Here is a 20,447-nt window from a genome sequence, read left to right as displayed (position 1 = left end):
CCCTCATTTATCTCAAGAGTTACGTTCTAAAAAATAACTTGCAATAGGTGAAATTCATAAAGTAGTGCGCTTTATTTTTTACAATGATTATAGACGTGTCCCCTCACTACACACTTTTCTCAGACAGGCATAACATTAACTTCTCTCTCATTTAAACACTCTTAAAGTTCAAACCTTTGTAGAAACATATGTCCAGTATTATAAAATGAAACCAAAGATCAAAAACTTTGCATCTTCATTTATTTATTCTGTAATGGCGCCCTACAGAAGTCCAACCTTTTGTGTGATGGTTGGCATCTTCCTCTGCATTTTGGGTGCAGAACGTTTCGTCGACATTGTGGGGAGAAAACTTGCAAGCATACAGTCCAGGGGCCTCATGTAAAAAGACTTGTGTTGAATTCATACTAAAACATTGCATATGGACAAAGCTGTAAATGTGCATACAGCGTTAAAAAAATCAGATGTACAAAACACTGCATACGCAGAATCCTACTCATATTCTCTTTGTACATCAGAATTAACGTGAAACTGAGTGCACATGCACGAGCACAAAACCCCTCCCTGCCTCCTCCACTGTATAAATATGGTAATGACTCCACTTTAGCAAAACCAAACGAAAAAGGAAGCAAGATAAATTTCACAGAATGTGAATTGGAGGTGCTTCTATCAGAGGTAGACCAGAGAAAAAATGTTATTTGCAAGTTTTTCCTCCGGAATTAATAAATAAAAAAATATTAAAAAAACATTAAAAAATAGAGTGGGAGAGTTTAGCTGACGCGGTTAATGCAGTGGGGACTGAACATTAGTCTAGTGTAAAGGTGCAGGTGAAGAGAAGATCAGTGGCGCACCGTCAAAGTATGGACCGAACACAGAACACAATGCGCTGAGGGAAAAATGCGTCAAATTACATGGAAAAAAAAAAAAAAGAATCTATAATGCCGCTTAAAATGAACTGTGTTATTGTGAGGGACCACTGTGTTTTTATTGTCTGTTCAAAACTATTGACTGACTATTTTATATATATATATATAAAAACTGATTTGACTTTTTTTTCAGTGGCAGCAGAGATCTTCCATTAGAAACACTTCAGAACAAGATGCTCTCCCTACAGCAAGTGTGTTTTGTTTTATTTCTACAAAAATAATACATATATGGCATGTGAATTATTGTTTATTAGTACCTGAATCCTTAATTTCCATGGTAAAATCTATAATATTTGTTGTTGTTTTTTCTTTGCAGATGGTTGCTTTAAACGAAAAGACGAGGAAAGCAGTTTTAAGTGCAATAAAAGACCGCGATCTTAGATGATATTTTAAAAGCTGCTTTTCTGTCTGCATAGCAGCAACATTTTCAGATACACAGCAATTAATACTGTACATCAGAAACTGTCCAACACCCTGATGATGAAGAACAGTTGAACCTGCCGTCCTCATATGCTGCATGATGCAAATCAGCAAAGTGTTTTATGTTTAGCGTACTGTAAATGCATTTCAGAGACCAGGTTTGGGGACTTTGGGGTTTTATAATTGCGCATTAATTGTCAAATTGACAAGATAACCGTTTCATCATGTGCTCGTGTGAAATATATTTATTGAAAATGGAGACTTTAATTTACATAGCACAAATTTGCACTATTGCATTTTTTTGGGGGGAAAAAATGAGTCAATGATGCTGCTAATGCTTCACTTGATCTTTATTGATATGGTACTTTTAGCATTTCAGATGAAAACCGCACCGGTGTTTGTAGTAGGAAAGATTTTGACTTCATATTGTGAACACACGGTTTGGCATTTTCAATGTAAAGGCTGACAAATATTCAATAAATGTGGCTCAGACGGATTTGAGAGTTGAAAACAGTTGCCTTAAGAGAACAGAAATGGGTTTTTCTTCTCTTTACGGGCGACAGATCCAAACCTCAAAGCATATTTCATCCCAAACAAAACACGTCATAAAAATAAACTGAATCGATCAACCATAGAGAAAAAACAGAATCAAATTTAATGAATTTTCTTCAACAGCATAACTCCAATATAGTGAGTTAAAGAGGTTCATTGCTTAATCAAGCGAAATATGCCCAATCAGAACATATTCAAAACAATAAAAAGAAGTTAAGCTCCCCCTTCCAATATTTAATCTCAAATAATAATAATAATAATAATGATAAAAAGAACAAAAAGGCACCTGTTTTATACATTTGCGTCCTCATTTCATCTGATTTTCAGCTATGCAACAATCTACTTCTGTCCAATTCATCAAAGACAGCTGAATTATGGGTTATAGCACAAAATACATACTACAGTAAAATGAAATACTATAGTATAACACTACAGCTGCACTACAGTATAAAGAAGTACTTCAGTCTGACGCACTAAAGTTAAGATACTATAGCGCTGAGGATACTATAGTAAAACCAAAGCGCTACAGGAGAAAACCCTCATTGATCTACATTGAAATCTAGAGCTGGAATTTACACCGGTTCACTTAGTGCCAAAGTTGATTTATCAAGATTCTTCTTCTTTCGAAATAAAAATGGCAACCACCTTAGAGTAAAATCAGCGTGTTTAAAAAAAAACTGAAGTAAAAATATATAAAATAAGAATAGTAATAAGAAAACGAGAGGAAAAAATGTACACAAAGACCCACAGACGCTCTTCCTGCTTCAGATAAACCATCATTAAAATACTGATGAATGAATTCTTCCTTCTTAAATGAAACACAAACAGAACAGAGAGGAAATGATCAGGTTGGTAGTGTCGTGGAAATAAGAGCTGGACAAAGCAGGATTAGTGCAGTTACAGAGAGGAAATCAACAGCTCTTCATCTTTTCCAGCAATTAAACGCAAACTTTCAGTCACGTCGAGTCTCCAGGAACCGAGAAAGAAACATCCAGAAACGGAAGAGTGAAAGTTTACCTGTACTTCCTCATCCGCAGAGAGACGAATCTCGAAGTCGATTCTTTCTGCAATTCAAACTGGCTGATTCCTACTTTTAAAACATCCTATTCATGGCACAAAAACGTTCGCGATTAAATCAAAATCACGATAGGGGGAAACGCAAAATAAGAAACGGAGAACGTCAACGATGAGGAATTTGTAAGCCTCAGAACTAAGAAAAGACAAATCTGTCGAGATTTTAAATAGAATTATTATTGTTAATATAATTTTTTGTGTGTGTGTGTGTGTGTTTGTTTGTTTTCCTAATACTGAAGTAGCTAGAGTTTAGGAGGCCGGTTTCTTTAGGTCTCGTATTTGTTTGACCAGGTATGTCTTCTCATCGTTGAACTGCTCGTCGTCTGTGCGATCCTTCTGAAAGTTGCTAAGGAAGTCGATGAGTTTGGTTTGGTTCTTCAACAGAATGTCTACGATGGGCTGCGTTTTATTTGGATTGGCCACGAACACCTGAGGAGACACAAACAGAACAATAGAGGGAAATTTTAACCATAATGAACAGCCGTTTCAAGCTCCATATATTCTCCTTTAGGATTTGTAATGTAGTGCAGCATATAAAACACTTTTAATCATTGTGAATATATTAAAGGGAATAAAACCAAACAAGGGACATCTTGAATAGTAACAAGTCTACGATTTCCTTTGCATTTTATAGGGTCACGAAACACCAAAACACATTTTAAGATGTTGACAGTCATATGTGTCCCACATTGCTAAAAGCACTATTAGGACGCATATTTCACACACACAAAAAAAGGGAAAATTGGTTTGACAAAAATTCAGGAAAGTGGGTGAGTCCAGCTGTGTTTAGGTGGGAGTGTCGAGTAGCAAAAAAGGGAAGGGTTTGCATGGAAAGGGGAATTTCAGTACAAGCAAGTACACTTGAAAACACTGGCACAGGGAAGATAGACATTGACTACGTTTATGGACTCCAGTTACCAAATTGTTTTCCTTAATCTGAATAAGACCGTAATATGAATGAAGCAATTACATGAGCTGCTATTTAAATGTTCCTTTCATGATCCCGTTTTACATGTTATAGTACATAATTTGATTAACGTCATTGCGTCACCATAAAATGGAGCTTCAAGTAATTTCAGGTGTTTTATTCTTTGTTTGTTGACTTTAGCAGCAGTTTGGCACTTTCACTTTCATTCAGGAACAGTTCATGCGTTCCTCCATGACAAACGAGACAAAACAAAACATTTGATACAGCATGGTGACTAAAAAAAGAAAAGAAAAAAAAAAACCTTGGCAATTCAGCGATGCAAGCGTCTTTACTGATTGGTCCTTTACTGATTCGGTAGGTGCGGAAAATAGTGTCAGACAGCTCTGTGTGTGTATCCTGTCACAAAATGTTAATGTTATGTTATGTTAACGATAATAGTTTGATTAAAGTGTTTATATGTTTACATTGGGAGAGCGGCAATTACAACAAATCTTTCAGTTGATAATATTGCAGTAATAGTAACATACTACTGTACACGGTACTGTGTACTGCAAACTAATTTTGACTAAGGGATGTCTTTAAAAACAGAAGAAGTACTGCTGACAATATTAACTAACTTTGCCATCTGAATAAACAAACAAAAGACGACAAACGGCAAATGCGGATTTCACCGTTTCCAGATGCGAAATGCTCGTGTAAACTTTTTTCCTTACAACCATATTTTTGTCGCGTGTTAGCAGACCACTGTAATCCAAACGCAAGCTGTGCTTTTATCACAGGGGAAGGAAAACAAAACCTTTGTTGAGGAACATTTACAAACACAACACTGACGACCCATGTCTCCGAACAATTCTTCTTCCACTCGTTTTAATTACGGTTGACAACACAACGAAGCTCTATCATGCATATTAATGAAGTTGCACCTCATGCACAATAGAGCGCGCTGATTTGTTGTAATCAAGTCTTTCTCATGAATTAATGCTGAAATCTCAATGACGTCACTTTGTCCTGGCCATTACAGACATCCAATCTCCACGCTGGAATTTACACAAGGATCTCATCGTCGTGACGCAGCTTCAAAATTTATTTTTAAAACTGGAAGAATGAAGTTGCTTGGAATAACGCAAATAAAACCAATTTTCATTATAGTGAAATGTGTGTGTCCTACTAGTGTTTTTAGCAATGTAGGACACATATATGACTGTCAACAGCTTAAAAAATGTGTTTTGGTGTTTCAAGACCCTTGATTTACACAGCAGGGGAAATAAGTATTGAACACATCACCAGCTTCCTCAGAGATTTTCATGCAGATATCTTTATAATACTTCTGTCAACATACTATAATTTGAGACGGCCTAATTCTGATTTTGAATACAGTTTGTTATGGATATTTTGCAGCAATTGTGTTATCCGGGACAGAAAACAGAGGAAATAGCAATATGGGTACCTTGAAGACGTGGAAGGCCTCAAACTGGATGTTGGGACTCTTGTCTCTCAGCAGGTTCATCATGAGCTTCAGGTTCTCTGGTTTACTGATGTACCGCGTCATGACCGTGAAGTTGTGTCTGTCAAGGAGCAGCTCACCCAGCAGCTGTCCGGTAAATAACACACAAACACAGGCCATTAATGACAGGACGGATGACAGAAACCACATGTCTGAACACAGACACACAGACACATACCTTCAGCGACTGTCTCTTGGTCACGTAGTTCTCGGAGTGAAGCAGTTTCTCATAGTTATCGAAAACCTGGAATAGACCAGCATGAATCCTTGAACAATCGCAGCTTTGCAGAACTGGGTGAGAAGAGTTATTTGTAAGAAAACTGATATTTTACCGCATCATAGTTCTGTTCTAAAAACTCAGCCACCAGAGCCTTGTGTCTCGTAAGCAGGTCCTGATGGGAAAAAAAATTTAATTAATTATTAGTTTCACATTCAGCAAATCCTGTTTTTAATATTAATTCATTAATTAACTTTTTTTCTAAGAAATATATTGCAATAAGAAAAAAACAAGAATGTTAATCAGATGACTTGAAAAACTATCTGAATAGAATTGAAAGGCAGAAGGAGCAAAGCAGTCCTGAGGCAGAATGAGTAAAGCAGTCCACAGGCCAAAATCAACATCAAAAAATCATGAAAACAATGAACATATGACCAATATGACCTTTTGACCAATAGGTGGCAGAAAATTGAAAGTGGCATCACAATTGTTTTGACCCATAAGTAATAATAATAATAAATAAAAAATTTAAAATAAAGGAAAATTAAAAATATATAAATATTAAAAATAAATAAATAAATGAAAACAAAAATAAATGAAGATAAATAAAAATAAATGAATGAAAAATAAATATATGATAGTAAATATTTTTTTTTAATTAAAAACATTTTTATTTAAAAAAATTAAATTGGTATCACAATTTTTTTGACCCATTAATAATAATAATTTTAATAATAATAATAAATTAATAAATACATAAAAATAAATAAATTAAATAAAAATTTTAAAAATGTAATAAAAATAAATTGATTAAAATTAAAATAAACAAAAATAAATAAATAAATAAAATAAATTATAAATATAAATAATAAAATTGATTAAAAATAAATAAAATAAAAATATTTTTTATTTTTATAAATAAAAATAAATAAATAAAATGAAAAACATTTTAGTTTTTCCATATTTTATTTGAAACATTAAAGACACTTTGCTTGCATTGAATCTGCTTTCTCTTTGCATAAAACGACTGTTATTTACTGTAATGCTGATAATAAAACGAGACATATTGAATCATATCACAGACTTCTCATATATTTAATGGACATAATGTGTAATATGTGAAGCGCTCACCTTAAAAGTGGCAAATGCATCAGATGCGATGTCGAATGTGGACATCTCCACATAGCTGAAGAAATCTTTGAAGTGTTCAGAATGGAGGACGATTTTGGCGAGAGGCTCATGCCGGATACACTCGCGCAGCATAATCCCACAATTCAACGCCACCTGAGGAGTCTCATACCTGCATGAATCACACAGTAATGCCATCATTATGAAAATGAGTCTTGAGGAGGTGAAATGCATTTGATGTGCTGTGCTTTGATCTTGACGCATCTGTATATTGTTAAACTGCTAGAATGACTGGACTGATGGTTGTGAAGCACCTCAATGAGAGCAGCTTCTTTCTCACCCTTTGAGTAAGATGAAGAGCACTTCCTGATGGGAGCAGAAATACTCCACTGTCGGGCTGCGGGTACCGATCTGACGACGCAAGATGTTGTTGAAGATCTGACAGACGTCCTTCTTACCCTACACACGCGTGCGCACACACACAATATCATTACACTGATTAATACAACTTTTTTTAATTTGATAAGATGCCAATTATGTCCAACCATCTACTTGATTTGAAAATAAAGACAAAGTTAAGACAAAATGATTAGCCCTCCTGTGAAATTTGTATTATTTTTCCAATATTTCTCCTTTATTATTCTTTGGGTATTATTTTTCTTTAATTTAATAGAGTTTAATAAAGCTAGTTTTCAGTGATGTTTAACAGAACCGATGTAGTTTTTTTTTTACTGAATTTCTTGCTATTGTATTTTTCTTTCGAAGACAATCGTATTTCTTTTAGATTGGCTGGAATAAAAATAAGGTCAGTATTATTCGCCCCCTTTTGGATCCTTTACATAAATTGAAATCAATTGGCTACAGAATGAACCACTGTTGTCTAATGATTGCCTGATTCACTTAACTTGTCTAGTAACTCTAATCAACCCAGATAAGAGTTTTAATTGTACTTTAAGCTGAAGACAAATACCTTGCAAAATTAGAAAAAATATTATTTACAATCATCATGATAAAGATAAAGTAAATTTGCTATTACATATTAGTTACTAAATAATTTTGTTTAAAAATATGTTGAAAAAGAATCATCTCTGTTAAAAGAGCACTGGACAAACATACATTTATAGGTAGCCATCCAACTAAATTGATTTTTTTATAATAATTACTCCAGTCTTCAGTGCCACATTTTTGGATTTTCATTTTTAAAAGTTTAGTGACTTTGTGTAAAAAAAAAAAAAAAAAAAAAAAAAAAGTAATAAAATAAAAATAAATTACATTAAATAAAAAATAAATCAAACTAAATTAAAATAAACAAATAAATAAAAATTAAACTAGTATTAATAAAATAATAATAATAAATAAATTAAATAAGAATTAGTAAAATAAATTAAATAAAAATAAAATAGATTAAATTAAAATTTGTACAATAAATATAAAAAATGTCAATTTAAATAAATAATAAATGAAATTAAAATTCATAAAAATTTAATTAATTGAAATTAAAATTAATACAATTAAAATAATTAAAATTAATAAAAATTTAATAATAAACGAAAATAAAATAAATAAAAAATTAAAAGGAATAAAATTGAAAAAAAAAAATAAATAAATAAATGAAAATTAACAAAATAAGAATTAACTAAATTCAAATAAAAACAAATTAACGAAACAATTTAAATTGAATTTAAATTACTAAAATTAAAACAAATAAAATGAAAATTAATTAATTAAATTAATTCAATAAAAATAAAATAAATACAATAAAAATAAATACAATTTAAAATAAATTACAATTTACGAAAATTAAACAAATTAAAAATGCATAAAATTTCATTAAAATTAAATTAAAAATAATAAAATAAAAATAATAAAAATAAAACAAATTAAACTATAAAAACATGTAAAAAAATAATTAAAATTAAATAAAATAAAATTTTATACAAATAAATGAAATTGAAATACAGCATTTATGTGGATCTGAAATCTTTTGCAATCATGAAAAAATCTTCTACTGTCACTTCTTATTAACGCATCCATGCAAAAGTCTTCATTTGTTGACTAAAGCCTCCTAACCTCAAAGTCGATGACCTGCAGGTTCTCCACTAGTGAGATGAGCAGACTGCTGTTGTAGAGCTCCTGGGCCAGCTGAGCCACGGTTTCTGTGTGCGGCTCCTTATCATTGGTGCCGTACAGGATCTCCTTCATTGCCACCAGACACTTCGACACCTCTTCTGAAGCCTGACACAAACACACACAAGACTATCAATACAAACAACACTGATCATTCAGCACACATCAGCCATTTCCAAACATCAGTATATAGAACAGATGTTACACCACACATCACACTCCTCTCTGAACAAGAATTCTGGGTAATTTCACAGGTAATCTCATTATTCACAGAACACCATTATCCATTTATCAGATGTTGATATGGCTGAAATTATGAAGAAGTGTAAGGATCACACTTCTCTGAGGATCAGCAGGTTTCCAGCCGTTCAAACGCTCGACTTTAGCACAGAGCTGCTGAAAAGGGTGTTAGCGGGCAGGTGTAAATGAGCCAGAGGTCCAGCACAGGAGAGACATTCCCACCTCTCCGACATCTTTCTACTCACAGCACAAATATGAAGCATTCCAGGAAGCAGAGCTGTTGCTGGAAGCGCCGCAGTGTAAAGTTTACCCATGACTGTTTATCTAATGTACATGACAGATTAGGAATTACAGTGTTACTTGAATAGTTGTGATTAGAATCTATGAGTGAGGGGAATTTGTTGTGGAGAAACACATAAAAAAGCTACAAAATAAAGACTTAAAGAGCTTTCTAGAGTTGATATGAGTCTTTGATTTAGATGATTTGGATGACCATTTTCTATCAACTTTCGACCCACTGAGATGAGGTAATCAGTTTTAGACACCTTCATTCATTCATTCATTCATTCATTCATTTTCTTGTCTGCTTAGTCCCTTTATTAATCCGGGGTCGCCACAGCGGAATGAACCACCAACTTATCCAGCGAGCTTTTTACGCAGCGGATGCACTTCCAGCTGCAACCCATCTTTGGGAAACATCCACACACACAATTACACACACTTTCATACACTACGGACAATTTAGCCAACCCAATTCACCTGTACCACATGTCTTTGGACTGTGGGGGAAACCGGAGCACCCGGAGGAAACCCACGCGAAGGCAGGGAGAACATGCAAACTCCACACAGAAACGCCAACTGAGCCGAGGTTCGAACCAGCGACTTTCTTGCTGTGAGGCGACAGCACTACCTACTGCGCCACTGTCTCGTCTGTTTTAGACACCTTTTAAATGAAAATAAAAAGAAGATTTATGAATGAAAAAGTGATTTTAGAGCCACTAAAGGCCATGAGTGAAGGCGAGTTCGATGGCGAGTGTTGTGTTCTGGGTCAACAAACAACTATTATAAAAAAATATTTTATGTAATTAAATTAATATAACTTCAATACCTGGACATCCTTTCATATTACTAAAATGCATTATAACATTTAAAATGTCAACAAAAATATAAATAAAAACCACAGGAAAACTATTTCTGCATGGGATGTCCAAACTCAGTCCTAGAGGACCGGTGTCCTGCAGATTTTAGCTCCAACTTGCCTCAACACACTAGGGTTGGGCCAATAGATGATGCCATCGTCCATCGCCAATGGCTAATAGACAACACAATGCCGAGCTAGCATTGCCAATCCCCCGCCCCGCACGCGCATCTGAGATCACTGCTCGTCTGACAGTTTATCAAGGATGTACCACTGGATCGCTGGATTTATTTATGATTTGGTTATGGGTATAACAAAGACCATGCGGGACAGGTAGTTGAAACGGTAGGCTACAAATAATTAATTCGTTATGAATGAATAAATTATTCATAAATAATTAATTCACCTTCACCTATGGCGACGGTGCCTTCGTTCATCACAATGTTTTACATTAGACGTTGTACGATGCCAAATCGGTCAACATTGCCCAACCCTACAACACACCTGCAATTATATTTCTAGAAAGCCATGTAAGAGCTTGATTAGCTAGCCTGGGCGTGTCTGAGTGGGGTTGCAACTAAACTTTACAGGACACCAACCCTCCAGGACTGAGTTTGGATTTGTAAAAAATGAAAACAAATATCTTAACGGCCTCTCAGTGTAAAAGCAGATGCAATCCATCACAAAAGCGGAATGCACCGAACACCTTGCTTTTGTTTTCAAAGTAAATACAATCATTTTTACATAAAATCAGAGTTATTAAAATGTAGTACAGATCCTGTAAAGTGCTAGTAATCCACTGCACTCTTCAAAAAAAAAAAAAAAAAAAAAAAAAAGCCAGCAATTTAAATCAACCTGCAAAATGGGCAATTTTCCCTTCTCATGGTTACCTGATATAATTCCTATGGAGAATATTGTCTAATCAGCAGCTGTAATTCACTCGACAGTCACCAAATCTCATACCTTCTCTGTCTTCTTGTCCTGCTTGACCAGGATGGAGAGGTTGTCCTTCAAAGTCTTCACAATTTCTGTGGGACTTTTGTGAGATTTACCAAAGAGTGGCATGGTAGCGGCCGTAGACTTCTTTCTTCACAACCTGAAGTAAAAAAATAATAATAAAAAGACATAAATAAAAGAAGCGGACACCACAGGTTTTTGGATTGAATGCATCAAATCTGTTTTTAAACCAGTGTTCATTTGGGATTTTTTAGTTTTCTGTACACTAATCAGTTAAACAACAGAAACAGTACCGTCAGCTCATTGCCTGGTTTATAATTTGCATGATTGACCCAAACAGTAGGTCTCGTTCACTAATATTCATTTTCCTTCAGCTTGGTCCCTTATTTATCAGTAGTTGCCACAGCGTGATGTTTCACCAACTACTCTGGCATGTTTTACACAGCAGATACCCTTCCAGCTATAACCCAGTACTGGGAAACACCCATCCACTCTCGCATTCACACACACACTCATTCACTACGGCCAATTTAGTTTATTCAATTCACCAATAGTGCAAGTCTTTTGGACTATGGGGAAAACCGGAGCACCCAGAAGAAAGCCACAGCAACACGGACAGAACATCCAAACTACACACAGAAATGTCAACGGGACTCGAACCAGCAACCTTCTTGCTGTGAGGCAACAGTGCGAAACACTGAGCCACCGTCCTGCCCCATTCATTCATTAATAAATCGCATACATTTTTCACATTTGAACTTCCTAAAATTCACAACACATATGCACACAGCTTGTTCTTAAAGTTGTTCTGTCTTGAGGAGTCTTTTTAATGAGCGTCTGTGTGCGCAATGTTAAAAATTTGCATAATCAACATCCAAATGAGCTCCATGTAAGGGAAAAATATTAAGGCACTGAATCAAAAGAAAAAGAACTTCAACGATAACGAATGTGAGGTTTTACTGTCAGAGGTGGAGGCCAGAAAAAAATAAAATAAAATCGGGCAATGGCTAAACATGATTACTGGACATCTATGGTTTAATTTTTTTGTTGGCTTAAATTTTAGTACAAAAATTGTTTTTATGAATCCGGGATCACTGATGAAAACACACATTTCACACACAAAAAATTGTGCATTACATTATTATGCCTGAATATTGTTTACAACTTGTAAACAGGCCAATAAGAAAAATTGCTGGAACAGAGAACAAGTCCCATAGGGTAATTAAAAACACGGAAATAAACAGAAAAACTCCTGTCAACATTTTTATTTTAGTTATCTGCCAGAGAAACATCTTGTCATTTAAGCTATTTTTGTACTAGTTTTAGATTTGGTTATATGCAATCAGTGTTGTTCATTCTAAGTAAAATGTAAACAAAATTTCAATAGTGATTAAATATAATCAAATGTAAAAATAGTTCAAAAAAAAAAAAAAGTAAAGTAGAAACAAATAAATAATAATAATAATAATAATAATAATAATAATATATTATATAAAATAATATATATATTATATTTTTCAATAATAAAATAAATAAATAAATACAAAAATTAAATAAAAAATAAATCAATAAAAGAAAAATACATACAAAAAATAAATAAATAACTCAAATAAAAATAAATGAACAAATAGATATATAGTTAGCCCCCTGAATTTTTAGCCCCCTGTTAATTTTTTCCCCCCAGTTTGTTTAATGGAGAGCAGATTTTTTAGAAACACGTTTCTATATATATATATATATATATATATATATATACACACTCATTTCTAAAAACTGACTTATCTTTGCCATGATGACAGTAAACAATATTTTACTAGATATTTTTCAAGACACTTCTATACAGCTTAAAGTGACATTTAAAGGCGTAACTAGGTTAATTAGGGGTGAGTATTCAGGTTAGAGTAATTAGGCAAGTTATTATACAACAATGGTTTGCTTGTAGACTATCGAGAAAATATTTAGCTTGAAGGGGCTAATAATTTTGACCCTAAAATGTTTTTTTTTTTTTTACTGCTTTTAGTCTAGCTGAAATAAAACAAATAAGACTTTCTCTAGAAGAAAAATATTATCAGACATACTGTGAAAATTTCCTTGTTCTGTTAAACATAATTTAGGAAATATTTATGAAAAAAAGGGCTAATAATTCTGACTTTAACTGTATACACACACACCCACACATCCATCCATCCATCTATCTATCTATCCATCTATCCATCTATCTATCTGAACAGTAAAGACCTGACCTTCCACCATCAGGCTAAAAGTAGCTTATTTACATAAATTTAAGACCAAAATTTCGTTTAGATTTAATTTTCCCCAAAACAAATCCATTTGTTCCAGCCTCAAACTAACAAGTTTATTAAGTTAAAGGGACACAGTTTACCCAAAAATAAAACTGTACTCAGCATTTACACATCATCAACCAGTTTCAGACCTCCATGACTTGAAACATGTTAGAAATCACTGACTTCATAAAGGGTAAAACAAATACTAAGGACATCAATGATCAACATTCTTTAAAATATATTCTCTCCGTTTCAACAGAAGAAAGAAATTCATGAAGCTTTATAAAAAAAATAAAATAAATAAATAAAAAATCAAGTTTGAAGCAAGAAAGGTAGAGTAAACAGTGACAGAATTCTTATTTTTGGGTGAACTACATCTTTGTTTAATGAATTGGTTATTCTTGGTTTCATCTTTTCACAGTGGAAATGAAGAGATTTGGACCATGGCTGACAGCAGAGAGACGCAAGTGACCTAAAGCACACATTTATAATCAGTGGACCATATTCACCCTTTTCCCAAGAGAACCTAGTGAAACTTGTGACTGGTAATCCTGTGATCCAAGAACCTGGGCTGTGTGTGTATGTGAGTGTGTGTGAGTGTGTGTGAGTGTGTGTGTGTGTGTGTGAGTCCTAGAGTCCACTGTTCCTGTTGGATATTTCCTGTTCCTCCACCTGTCAGCAGCTGCTCTTTGATCAGATTCTATTCACATTAGTGCTGCATTCATTTAACCCATCACACGCCAAACATAAATGTATAAAAACACAACTTCTTCAACTGTACATACAGTAAATGATGCTGTATTAAAGTATTCAGATGTTTTTTTGAATGTTAATGATTGCGCTCTACAGTTTGGGCATGTTTAAAGACCGAATAACTTACTGTGCAAACACTGACTGCAATAAACCGCAGGTCTGACCCACCTCAGTCTCGACAAATCATAAATCAAAACTGATCTCCAGCAACCCAAGCCACCCTTACTTTACACACACACACACACACACACACACACACACACACACACACACGCACACACGCACACACGCACACACACGCACACACACGCACACACACGCACGCACACGCACGCACACGCACGCACACACACGCACGCACACACATCACAAAAATCATCTGAACCATCAAAAGGCCTAATGCGGAGGAATGTCCTACAACCACATTTATTCAGCTGGGGATGAACAGGGCCTGTTTACTGGCTGACTCTCTGTTAGAAATTTCATAGTCTTCAGCAAAGGATAAAAAAAGACGAAGCTCCTCCTTTGTTTACTATCTGTAAATACCAGCTTCAACCCTCAACATGCAGCAAAACTACATTTTTACATTAATTCAGCACGGGCTGTAATTTAAAAGACACTCACAGATGAGGAACGCAACAAGAGATTCACCTTAAGAAAGAAAAATATAAATAAATAAACCGAATGACTACAGTAATAGATTATATAAATTATACCATAGACTGTTTTTGAAAACAATTATATTTAGACTGTAAAACCCAACAGTCAACTTTATCAAATGAAATGTATGTAGTTAACTCAAAATTGACTGAAAGTTAATTCTACTCATTTGAACAGAGTTTTGAACTCAGTGTTGAAGGTAATGACTTAATTAAATACCTCCTTACTTCAATTTAAATGGAGCAAGTTCACAGTGCTCGTATAGATTAGCTTAACTCAAATGGTTTGTAGCAATCTGTTTCCTCAAACAGTTTGAGTTGTCTTAAATTAGGTTTTACAGTACTCGGTTGGTTTAAGTTCTCTTCATTTATTGGGTTTTACTGTGCTCAAATTGCTTTGTTTGCTCAAATGGATTAGGTTCACAGTACACAGGATTAGTTTTTGATCTTAAATGGTTTGTTGAAATCGGTTTCCTAAAATGGTTTGAGTTACCTTAATTTTTTGGGTTTTACAGTGTATTGATATTACTTTTATTAGAGAGTCCTAATAATTTAAATGGGGGTAAAAACAAAATGTCTAAAATAAAAAAATAAAAATAATAATAAGATCCAAAAGCACAAATAAAAATACAAATAAATAAACAATAAAAAAAATTAATAATAATAAAAAAAAAAATATGTATATATATATAGTGTGTTATTAAGATAAAAATGTATATTGTGTATAATAATTTCATAACATTTTCAATTTTTTATATATTATAAAATACATTAAAAGCACAAAAGAAAAAATAAAATACAGAAAAAAGAACTGAACAAACAAGGTTGTTGAACAACTAAACATTGTGTTGATAAAAATTAATAATTTTAATATATAACAATAATTTTTCCAGTAATATATACATTTTAAATCACTTGACTACAGTATTTTTCTTAGTATAGCTTTGACAATACGTCTACTTGGCAAGAAACATTTTAGGTGCAGATCACATTATCTTTTAGGTCATAAAATTTATAGTTTTAATATATTTCTTAATTATCAAGAAAAAAAGAGAAAACTATAAGGTAAAAGGAGAGTTGTAGTTCATTTATTAAATTTAACAATTTAACATTTACTGGTATTTACTTCCCACAATGACATCCATTTTTAAGAATACAGTAATGCTAACAAACAAAATATGCACTATAAAGCTTTTTAAAAACAATTATTGCTGGGACATTCTACCAGACGCATACATTTTCACTTCTAAAAAAAATGACAGGGCTTGACCTTTAAGCTTGTCTTCCAAAAAAAACAAAAAACAAGCATAAAATCATACAATTTAAAAGATAAAAAGCATCCTTGAGTACGGTCAGCTTCTTCTCTGTCATATGATGTCACTTTCGAGTCATAGCCTTAAACGTGTATTGCATGAATTTAATGTGAAATTTAATGCAAATGTGACAGGACTGACAGAAACATGGGGACAATTTAAAAAAAATTGTTTAATATATTTGTAGACTAGACTTTATTTATAATTTCATGTTTTTAATCAATGGATGTGAATGATAAATTTGCCATTTATGAAGGATTTTTTTCTAAATAAGAGTTTTTAGCATAACAAAACTATTAAAGCTGTAGCTTCAATTGGGCTGAGGACAAGGACAATGACAGCGTTTGTACATTTAAGTGTGGTATTATGAATTGAGGTAAAGTTGGTTTTATATATTTACAGATTTGTTTAGTGACAACTTGTAAATCTTGTAACGTTGGTGTAATATTCACAGATTTAGTCATGTTTGAACAACTAACTTTACCTCAATTGTGTGTGTGCTATTGTGACTTGAGGTAAAGTTGGTTTTATATTCGCAGATTCGTTCAGTGACAACTTGTAAATCTTGACAACATGTAAATCTTGTAATGTTGGTGTAATATTCGCACAATCATTCACATTTGAACAACCAACTTTACCTCATTAACCAACTTAACCTCAGTTGTTTGTGTGGTATTATGAATTGAGGTAAACGTTGGTGTTATATTCACACATTCAGTCATGTTTGAACAGCCAACTTTACCTCAATAACCACCTTTACCCCAAATTGTGTGTGTGGTATTATGAATTGAGGTAAAGTTGGTTTTATATTTAGATTCGTTCAGTGACAACTTGTAAATCTTGTAACGTTGGTGTTATATTCGCACAATAATTCATGTTTGAACAACTAACTTTACCTCAATAAGCAACTTCACCTCGATTGTGTGCTGTTATGAATTGAGGTAAAGTTGGTTTTATATTCACAGATTCGTTCAGTGACAACTTGTAAATCTTGTAACGTTGGTGTTACATTCGCACATTCATTCATGTCTGAACAACCAATTTTACCTCAATAACCAACTTCACCTCAACTGTGTGTGATGAATTGAGGTAAAGATGGTTTTATATTCACATTTGTTCAGTGACAACTTGTAAATGCTCCCTATTTGTTTACCATGGTATTTGAATATTGGGTCTGAAATCGCATGTAAGTATGACTACAAAACAACATTAGCACTATTTAATGGACTGAACAGTGTTGTACTTTGATACCATTGGCTGCTGACATGACTTCCATGTTAAGAATTGGTAAATAATACTTTTCTAAAATTACATTAAGCAAAGTCCAAATGTGTGAATATAAAGTCAATTTTACCTCAGTGTGTTTCAAGGAAAGCAGAGAGAGTTGTCAGCATCTGTCAGACTGATATATGGTGCGAGTTCGTGCTGAAATGCAGGCCCTGCACAGATTGAGGTAAAGTTGGTGTTATATTCACACATTCGGATTTTCTTCTTAATAATATAATTTAAGAAAAGTATTATTTACCAATTCTAAATAAAGAAATCATTTTTAGCAGCCAACGACTGTCAAAATACAACATTAGGCTATTTACAGTCAATGAAATAGTGCTAATGTTGCTTTGAACTCATGTTTACATTTGATTTAAGACCCAATATTCAAAGTACAATATAGTCACAAGTTGTCACTGTTCAAAAATGAACGAATGTGCGAATATAAAACCAACTTTAGCTCAATCTTGAGTTTGTGTTGAAGTGAGCGAGCAGGCCTGCTGCTGTGATCAGCTTCAGGCCTCTTCTTCACTTCAACACAAACAGCAGCAGAAGCACAGCGTGACACTGAGCCAGCCGATCACAATGTAACACAGCGCCACAATCCCAGCACAATGCAACAATGAAACACTTCACACTCCGACGGCTCAAATGCGCACACAAACCCGCCGTGTGCTATCAAAAACAAGCCAGACATGCGGGACATTTGGGCGTACGTTGAGCTTATTCTCGTGCGACACCAAAATAAAAGACACTCAGAGGCAGTAGCATTGGAGCTGTGCCTTCATGCTCGACGTTTTACTCAATATTCATCGAACAATATAACTGCAATGCCAGAAATGTTCAATACTTACACTGCGATGTAATTGTGTCCTCTTCTGCGGCTGCTGTGGTGTTTTGTATATATGTGTGTGTGTTAGCAAGCGGCAGTCCTGATCACGCCAGCAGTCTCTTCTGTGTGTGTGCGCGCGCTCTGGGCTAAACGTCAGCGGAATGTGTGTATGAGCGAATTTAACACTGACTGACTCAAACGCGAATATCTGCAAAAGACATGATGGGTGATTTGTAACCAACGTCCTCTCGAGTGGCTTGCCAATGATCTGGGATCGGCCGTGTGTCGGTTTGCTGTGCTTTGGTGTAAAATCTGCGAGCTGATCTCAGGTCAGATGGCGCGCGGTTTCCTCCCTCAGCGAGGCGCGTTACCCGGATGTGGATGTGTTCAGACTGTGTTATTATGGAGAGATACTGGCGAAAAATAAAGCGCATGACTCATGGTTTTGAATCACGACGTTTTGGAGTATCGCGTCATACACCTGCTGAACTATTGAACGACAGTGTCGCAGTCAAAGTCTGCGTGTGCGCGCAGTGTGTGTGTGTGTGTGTCGCGAACACTGAAACTGTGAGTCACCAACAGCAGCTTCAGCAAATCTCTGCAGTATGTAAAACATTCGAGGGAAACAAAATCTAATTGTGGACAAAAATGCTAGGCTAAATTTTACTGTGGTGATTTTTATTTCATTTTGGGTATAAAAATGTTAATATGTATGATGTACAATGTAAATATTTTCAAAATGTTAAGTAATTCAAATTGAGTCACCACCCTTCTGCAAGTAATAAGTCTTATTTTGTAAAAAATGCAGTATTTCTGGGACAAAACTGTCTTAACAGTTACCATACTCATTTTTATCATCACAAAATAGCCACAGCCATATCACGCAGCATCCCAAGACCGCTTGCTGACTGAAGCTAAGCAGGGCTGAGCCTGGTCAGAACCTGAATCAGGCATCCCAAGTCAGGAAAAGTAATTTCTAAGTGGAGACTTGGGATGTCTATGAATGGTAGACCACATGGGAAAACTAGGTTGCTGTTGGAAGTGTTGTTAGAGGGGCCAGGAGGGGGCGCTCAACCTGCAGTTTTATGAGTCCTAATGCCCCAGTATAGTGAAGGGGACACTATATTTTTAGTGAGTGCCATCTTTTAGATGAGATGTTAAACCTAGATCCTGACTCTCTGTTGTTGTTAAAAATCCCATGAGTAGAGGTGTAACTCCAGCGTCCCGGGCAAATTCCCTCCATCAACCCTTACCCATCATGACCTCCCAATCATCCCCATCCATTGAATTGGCTCTATCAGTGGCTGCTTCTCAATCAGCGTTCTTCTGCAATCTTGCGTCCTCGTGTTATCATGTAACGTATCATGTAAAGTTTAGATCCGAAACTCAAGAACGAAATACACATAAAAGTTTCCGGATGTGTTCTTGGCATCGAGGATGCACCGATGCAGAATTGAGCATCAAACTCACTCGAGAAGTCCCAGAAGTCATTGCAACGGGATAAATGAGTGTACCGTATTTGACAAAAATTTCAAGTAGGCTAATTCATATTCAGACCCACATGGCTGCAAATAAAAAAAAGTCTTATTTTGCAAAATGCAGTAGGCTACTTCTGAGTCAAAACTATGTTTTATATTTTTGTTCAACAGATATACTCATTTTTATCATCCTTAAATACAGGGAAATATTGCAAAATAAAGGTAAATTGTCGCATTTTAATCATATTATTAGTTTCAAATAATATAAATTACGTTTTATGTAGATTATTTCACAAAAATGTCCACATCTATCTTTTTTGTTATAAAAACAGATTTGAATTTATTACAAATTCTGATCACATGGCAAAATATTTACAATTTTGAAAATCATTTTATTATATTTTAATACACACACACACAAACATTTTAATGCTTTTAATAATAATAAAGGAGTTGGAAGCGCAGCATTTTATATAGATTTATTATTAAAGTTGGGAGATATGACTTATTTTTCTCAGGAGTTCCCCTAAATGAGGCGGTGGAGTAAACAATACCATGAGAATCTTAATAAAGGCACAAACACATTAAGGATGTTTATTTGCTGCATTTCGTAATAAAATCTGTGCTATTTGTATTGTGCAATGTATATT

At 34.3% G+C, this 20,447-nt stretch overlaps 2 protein-coding genes across 3 annotated transcripts in view; one reads left to right on the top strand and one right to left on the bottom strand.

Annotated features, from left to right (window-relative positions):
* Nucleotides 1-15,122, top strand: part of cdadc1 (cytidine and dCMP deaminase domain containing 1) — a gene marked incomplete at its 3' end in the record, with an annotated part of 28,587 nt that extends 13,465 nt beyond the window's left edge. Inside the window, 1 exon segment of the mRNA NM_001007448.1 lies at nucleotides 15,086-15,122.
* On the bottom strand, nucleotides 1,676-18,692 carry cab39l (calcium binding protein 39 like). 2 transcript variants are annotated; one of them, XM_087235604.1, is made up of 10 exons: nucleotides 18,342-18,692; nucleotides 17,573-17,657; nucleotides 11,215-11,347; nucleotides 8,817-8,981; nucleotides 7,087-7,205; nucleotides 6,750-6,918; nucleotides 5,734-5,793; nucleotides 5,580-5,645; nucleotides 5,345-5,488; nucleotides 1,676-3,398 (listed from the first exon to the last, which is right to left on the bottom strand). In XM_087235604.1, the coding sequence occupies exons 3-10, from the start codon at nucleotides 11,314-11,316 to the stop codon at nucleotides 3,219-3,221; spliced, it is 1,005 nt and encodes a 334-aa protein (XP_087091730.1). In that variant the 5' UTR covers nucleotides 11,317-11,347; nucleotides 17,573-17,657; nucleotides 18,342-18,692; the 3' UTR covers nucleotides 1,676-3,218.
* Between the last annotated feature and the right edge of the window lie 1,755 nt (nucleotides 18,693-20,447).

Source organism: Danio rerio, chromosome 1, assembly GCF_052040795.2.
Source record: "Danio rerio strain M-AB ecotype USA chromosome 1, GRCz13ab, whole genome shotgun sequence".
NCBI lineage: Eukaryota > Metazoa > Chordata > Actinopteri > Cypriniformes > Danionidae > Danio > Danio rerio.
The sequence above is the reverse complement of the archived record's forward strand: the minus strand, read 5'-3'. Positions and strand labels throughout refer to the sequence as shown.

Coding starts and splice junctions, on each gene's coding strand:
- cab39l (XM_087235604.1), bottom strand. CDS start 11,316: ATGCCACTCTTTGGTAAATCTCACAAAAGTCCCACAGAAATTGTGAAG. Junction 7,206..8,816: donor TGCAGGTCATCGACTTTGAG/GTTAGGAGGCTT, acceptor ACGCGTGTGTAG/GGTAAGAAGGACGTCTGTCA. Junction 3,399..5,344: donor AGGCCTTCCACGTCTTCAAG/GTACCCATATTG, acceptor GTGTCTCCTCAG/GTGTTCGTGGCCAATCCAAA.